At 43.2% G+C, this 6,627-nt stretch overlaps 1 protein-coding gene across 1 annotated transcript in view; it reads right to left on the minus strand.

The window, feature by feature from the left end:
* Positions 1-5,778, minus strand: part of TNRC6A (trinucleotide repeat containing adaptor 6A) — a 99,396-nt gene extending 93,618 nt beyond the window's left edge. Inside the window, 2 exon segments of the mRNA XM_036021371.1 lie at positions 4,960-5,007; positions 5,339-5,778. Of these exon segments, the coding sequence (XP_035877264.1) occupies positions 4,960-5,007; positions 5,339-5,343 (53 nt within the window). The 5' untranslated portion in view covers positions 5,344-5,778.
* Positions 5,779-6,627: the final 849 nt, after the last annotated feature.

Raw genomic sequence — 6,627 nt, forward strand, 5'->3', positions numbered from 1 at the left:
CATAACTAGCCTTAACTATTCCAAAATGTCAGCATCATAAAAAGGGGAGAAAAGGACAAGGAACTGCACCTGATGTAAAAAACTTCAGACAAGGCAACTAAATGCAGTCCCAGATTAAAGAATTGAAGGAAAGTAAATGCATTTAAAAAGATGCTGTTGCGACAACTAGGGAAACCTGAATGAGGACCCAATAGTAACAAAGTTAGCTGACTTTCCTGTGCATGGTAATTATTTGTTGTTATGCAGAATGCCCTTGTTCCTGGGAGGTACATGTTGTTTATTTAGGAGTAACATGGCACAACAAAACTAATGTGGCAAATAGTAATAATCAGTAAATCCAGGTAGAGATACAGGTGTTCACTGCAACATTCTTGCGTCTTTACTTAAGGTTAGAATGACTTTTTTGTAAATTGTAAATGGGAGGACATTTTTTTTTATTTTGCATGAGAGACATGTCTTAAGTCCATCTGAGCAGACTGCATACAGCACACCTACTTTATAGTCTTTGCAATCACGGGCCAGACTTTTGAGGTTCTCATAAAACACATCATACTTGCAGACTGACATCAGATGCCAAAGGTTACAGAACGGCACTCAGATTTTTTCATGACATTTATATTTAAATTTTCCAGAGGGTTGTTGCACATTTTAAAGTTAAACTCAGAATTTGTGATTCATTTATTCAATCCACTGACTTACTGCATACCTGCCAAAGTAAGCTAGAAAGAAAGCTATCAATATGAATTTGGTGGCCTACAAAACATATCACAAGAAAGCAATGGAAAAGCTCAACCAAATCAGGTGATTTTTTTTTTCCAGATAGAAGTTGACGAATTGCAGGAGCAGGGTCCACCCTATCTAAGGGAGACATAATGCCCTAGTTTATGTCTGTTGTTCCTCATCATTTCTCATTCAGTATTTGTCGCAAACGTGTCACATATAAAAATGTCCTAGTTTAGATGCTTATGACATGGTACTACAACAACACTAACAATTTTTCTTACATGATGGTATTTAATGGTTGGTTTAGGAAAAAACAGTCTAACATGAAGCACCTAGCTTCTACTTAAACAATATACCCTACATTATGGTAAATTCATTATTACGATGGGCACAAAATATAGAGAAAAATTGTTCTTAAATTTTTAAAAAGAAAGGAGAAACCAAAGTTATCTTATTTTCTATTGTACAAAGTAAAATAAAACACTGCATAGCTGGAAGAACCCTAAAGTGAGAATCAAAAAGCCTGTCACTTGTTAAGAGAATGCAACCCTAAGTTACTGGCTTTTTCTCATTTGTTAAATGAAGGGATCAGAATGCTGACTGGTCTCTACCTAATGTCATGGTCCAGCTCTAAATACTCAGTTAATTCCATGGCTTTGATTTTTTTACAACTAGAAAATGTAACTTACTATCTTCTCTCCCCAAACTCCTATTTGTGTTCTGGCCTCTATTCTGTTCAGAGACTGGGTCAATTTCCCACTCACTCAAATTGGAGAGCCATGTGTACTTAAAACTCCTCTCATAAGTGATACCAAATTCCACTTCCTCAGTACATGACACTCCCACCTTTTCTATCACCACTTCAAGTCTTCACTCTCTTTCCTGGATTACTAGTTATCATTATTCTATCATCTCACTACTTTGCTGAAAAGCATATAATAGCTCCCCACTATCTAAAGTTTTATGCAAAAAGTCCTTGATCTGATGATATTCAAGAATCTCTCCATCTGCCCCCACCCTTATATGCCAATCCAGCTGAACTACTCACTGCTATTTCAAAATTCCATGTACTTTCTGGATTATATGATTTTACTCTTACCCTTACACACTGTCCTTTTCTCTGCCTTTCAAAATCAATTCCACTCTTTAAAATTCAGCTCCAATGATGCTTATCCCACCTAGACATTACAGTTTCCTCTTTTGAATGTCCATGATACTGATGTAAAGAGGACAATTTTAATGGAGAACGGTAAAGATAGTTTACCTAGGGTAGTAAACTAAGTTTATCTCTTGTGCCAATTTTGTTGATCTGGCACTGGCTACCTGGCACACTGTCTTAAAGACTTGCAACTTAGCAAAGGAAAAGGAGAATGGCAATACAACTTTGACACTCAGCGACTACAGCTGCCAAACCAGGGGGCCACACAACAGAATTTGTACCCCCCTGGTATTAAAAGATGTTTAAGTTAATTGAAATTAATTTAATGTTTAAAGATTTAACATTAACGTGGTTATCTTCAGTAAATACAAAGGCCTAGATAGAATAGCAGGTATCAACTGTGGGTGATCTGGGGATGACCCCCCAGGAGGCATTTGGTAGTAACTGAAGACATTTCGGATTGTCACAATTGGGTGGAGAGTGTTACTGGCAGATGTGCATAGGGCAGACATTACAATAAAAAATAATCTGGTCCAATGTCAATAGTGCCAAGGTTCAAATTTCTCAAGGTGAAGAAGCATGTCTCTAATCAGAGGTGACATAGTCTGAGGCCTGACAGCTCCCCAAATTACCAGTGGTGTGGCCTCCTGAAAGTTACTTAACCTTTTTATGCCTCTAAATTCTCATCTGCAAAACATGATGATAATCAGAGCACCCACCTCACTGAGTGTTCCAAGAATCAGATGAATCCATTTAAAGTCTTTGGAAAAGTATACCAGGCAGACATAAGCATTCAATAAATTTTGCAACTTTTATTCCTCTCCTCTCCAGGTCCTAGTCTTGCATTTGGAACATAAAAGATGCTAAAGAAATGTTTTCTAAATGAATAATGCCTTAACTTCCTGTGGAGGGCACAAATGGGTAAAGACAGATATGTGCTCCTTATTTGGGAATAAGCATAAAGCTAAAGATGAAGTTGAAAGGAAGCATTTGCCCACCTAATCACATCTCTCCCTCCATGGAACATTTTTAATCTTTAGGAAATGTCCCTCTGTCTCAGTCCTTAGGACACACTCTCCTGTAACCTCCTTGATGTTTGGTTTTCCTTTTTGTCCCTTCTGACCAACTTAAGATTGTCAAGTATATAAATGAGTTGGTATGTTCCTTGGACCCCTACCATCATCTACCCTATGTTAGTTATTTATGTACTTATAAGAGTCTTCCTACTAGATTGTACAGGCTTTCCATGGCCAGAAACAACACTTGACTCCTTTTTATATAATCCAAGGGGCCCAGAGACATCAGTAATTATCTAGCCCATGCTTGTCGTTTTATAGATTAGGCACAGAGGCAAAGTGAATTGACAAGAGTCAAGGTCATATTTAACAGGCACAGCTGGGATTCAAACTCTGATTCACAGTGGATACAGAGACTCCAAGTTCTATCTCAGTGTAATCACATATGAAAATTATACCTGTGGTAGAGACCATTTTTTAAATTAAATCCCAGAAAAAATCTGCAAGAATTATACTGAATCAGTTATTTGACAAAGCAAAAATGGAGGGAAAGCTCAGGCTGGCACAGCTCAGTGGACTGAGCGCAGGCTGCGAACCAAAGCATCACAGGTTCGATTCCCAGTCAGGGCACATGCCTGGGTTGCAGGCCACAGCCCCCAGCAACCGCACATTGATGTTTCTCTTCCTCTCTCTTTGTTCCTCCCTTCCCTCTCTAAAAATAAATAAATAAAAATCGTAAAAAAAAAACATGGAGGGAGAAATAGGCCCAAACTTCAAGCTCCTTTTTTTGTTGAAATTACACCTTAAACACTCCATCTGCTTTGTATCTTAATATTTCTTAATACCTTTTGACAACAAAACTTACTGAAATGGTCAACTAACTGTTAAGCCAGTGATATCAGGCTTAACTTCCTTTAAATGGTCCCATAATTGTTTTGAGTAACAGAAAATCTCTTATTTGGTAATCTAAATAGGCCCACCATTCACCAACTGAACGGAATCTTTGATGATCACCTTAACAAATTCATATCTTAAAAACTCAAAGACCAGCAATTTCAAACTACTCTATGAAGCCAAAAAAAAAAAAAGTGGGGGCACAATTTGGATTGTGTGTAAACAACTTACTGCAAACCAAAAGCTTAAAATCTTCAAGTACTAACTACATTAAGACCTGAGAGGAGAAATTTTATTTTATTCTGTTCAAGTGAGAGAAAGCTGCTCACTGATTAGGTTAATCTAGAAGTTTCTCTGAATGTTCCAAGTTGATGCAAAAAAAAGCAGCGAATAAGAAAGGAAAAGAGTGTAACGCAGGCAATGTGAAAAAGTGTTTAGTGCAATGCCTTGATGCTGCCTTGATGCTTAAGTAATTACAGTTCAATAAACCTAAACACATCCATAAAGTAACGTTTAAAAAACAAAGAACTTCCTTTGTGGTGATTTAAGTTACCAGTGCAAAAGCACTCTGGCCCAGTAAGAATAATAAACACTTAGTGGGAACGTATTTTTAATTATTTTACCAGCCTATTAAAGAACCGTAGACTTGAATGTAGTCCTAAAAGAAAACAAAACGCAGTTTCTGCTTCGTCAAGTTCAAGGGCAAAACTATTCCCAGTGCAACAGAATCCTCTTGACTGCAGTGTTGGAAAAAATGCGAGCACATAGTATCTTTTTATAAAGGCAACAATTTGAGTTGCAAAGTAATAACGGGGAAGCCAAAACAGTTTGACAGCCCGCCATAAGGGCCGCCTCAATCATGAGTCACACAATGCCTGCACCACTTATAATAGTAATTAATGCACAAGTCCCCTAATTAAATTCTGAAAGGGTGAGAATGCTTTAACTAAGTTTACAAGAATTGCTTTCAGCTGGTTCCCCACCCCCCAAAGAAAGGCACACACGCGTAATTACGCATCTCCCTGCAATCCCTCCTTCCAAGATTCCCTGCGGCCTCATCTACCGCGAAAGAAAATGACACGGGGGAACTTGTGAACCCAGAGAGAGCTAGCCAAAGTGGGAGCACACGATTAAAAGGCTGAGAGACGGCAAACGCACCCATCTTACCTGCTAAGATTCCTCTCTACGTCTTTGGTAGCTTTAGCTTCCAATTCTCTGAAAAAGAAAAGGAGGGATGCGCGTGAAACGGAGCGGCTGCCGCAGAGACTAGCGCCGCGGCCGGTGCGGGGGGAGGGGGGGAGGGTCTGGGGTCCCCGAAGCTGCGGGGTTGCCGCCTGCCGGCGGTCAAGAGGGGCCGGCGACCTCCGGCTCGGCCCCAGCACCCCTCGGCTCGCGTCCGCGTCAGCAGCGGAGCAGCCCGCGCCCCAGCCCAGGCCCGTGTTCTCGGGGACGCCCAGCCCGCCCAGCCCGCCGCCACCCGCGATTGCTGGCCCTGCAGCAGCGCCCAAGGCTCCTCCCGCCGGAGGGAGGCCCCAGTGTCGCTCACCTCATGTGTGTAAAGTGCACGAGCGAGTAGGGCGCGGCGAGTGAGGCCGCGAGCCTCAATCCCTCAGCAGCGCCGCGGGGACAGGCCCAAGCCGCCGCGCCAACGCCATTTTCTACACCGACCCGCCGCCGCCGCCGCCGCCGCCGCCGCCGCCGCCGCAGGCCCCAGGCCGGAAATGAATGCTCCGTTCTACAACCTTTTCCGGGGCGCAGCGGTCAGCGGCCTCAAGATGGACGCCCTAGTAACTGGGCCAGCAGACCAGGCAAACCCGTGGCAACCGCCCGGGCGCTGGCGCTGCCCCTCCTCTGGGCTTCCCCAGGATGGAGAGGGGTGGCAGCCACCGAGACGGCTCGCAGGATACTGGGGGTCCCCGAAACCCTGAGTCCAACTTGTGTCGTGGCGCCGGTTCCGATCCGACTTGAATCCTTCCCTCCTCCTCCACCTCCTTAGCTGCGACACCAGTTCCCTTTCCTGCCGCTCGGCCCCTCCCCCAACGAATCTCTCTCGCTCTCTCTCACACACACACACACACACACACACACACACACACCCGCTCGGCCCCTCCCCCAACGAATCTCTCTCGCTCTCTCTCTCTCTCTCTCACACACACACACACACACACACACACACACCCGCCCCCCATCTCTTAAACAGCAAATTCTGACCCTGCAGCAGCCAGACGAACCCGTGCGGCTGTGATTATGTTTGACCTTGAGCCTTGAGCTGGTTATTTAATCTCTGCTCCTCTGCTCCGTCTTAGGGCAAGCAATGCATACCCGCGTGGGACTGGCAGGTTTAAAAAAGGTTCTTTTCCACCAAATCTGACAGACTCTTGTACTCAGCCATTGCACTTGCACGGGTTTCTGCCTAGAAGATAATCCTGGATATCTGCAAATATTTCACCATCCAAATATGAAGTCCTGGCATTGAGGATGGTAGTGAAACATTGTAAACGGCCGCAATGTCCAACATGATGAGGGGGCAGTAAAAACTGAACGCTGGTATTCCTTAGGACCCTGATTTTTAACCTTTTTCATTTCCCTTGGCACACATAAATGAATTGCTAAAATTCTGTGGCACACTTCCAAAATGTTTTTGCCCGTTTGACCAAAAAAAAAGTATAATTTTGATTGATTCACCCGGCATAGCTGTTGTCATTTTTTGTTATTTGACAATCCGAGGGAAAATAGGTCAGTGCCCCTGACTAAACAGTCAGGTATTGCACGTTTTAAAAATTCTGGCACACCAGTGTACCTGTTACAGCAGGAAGTTACTGCCTGGAGAAAATA

Source organism: Phyllostomus discolor, chromosome 3, assembly GCF_004126475.2.
Source record: "Phyllostomus discolor isolate MPI-MPIP mPhyDis1 chromosome 3, mPhyDis1.pri.v3, whole genome shotgun sequence".
In the NCBI taxonomy this organism is placed as follows: domain Eukaryota; kingdom Metazoa; phylum Chordata; class Mammalia; order Chiroptera; family Phyllostomidae; genus Phyllostomus; species Phyllostomus discolor.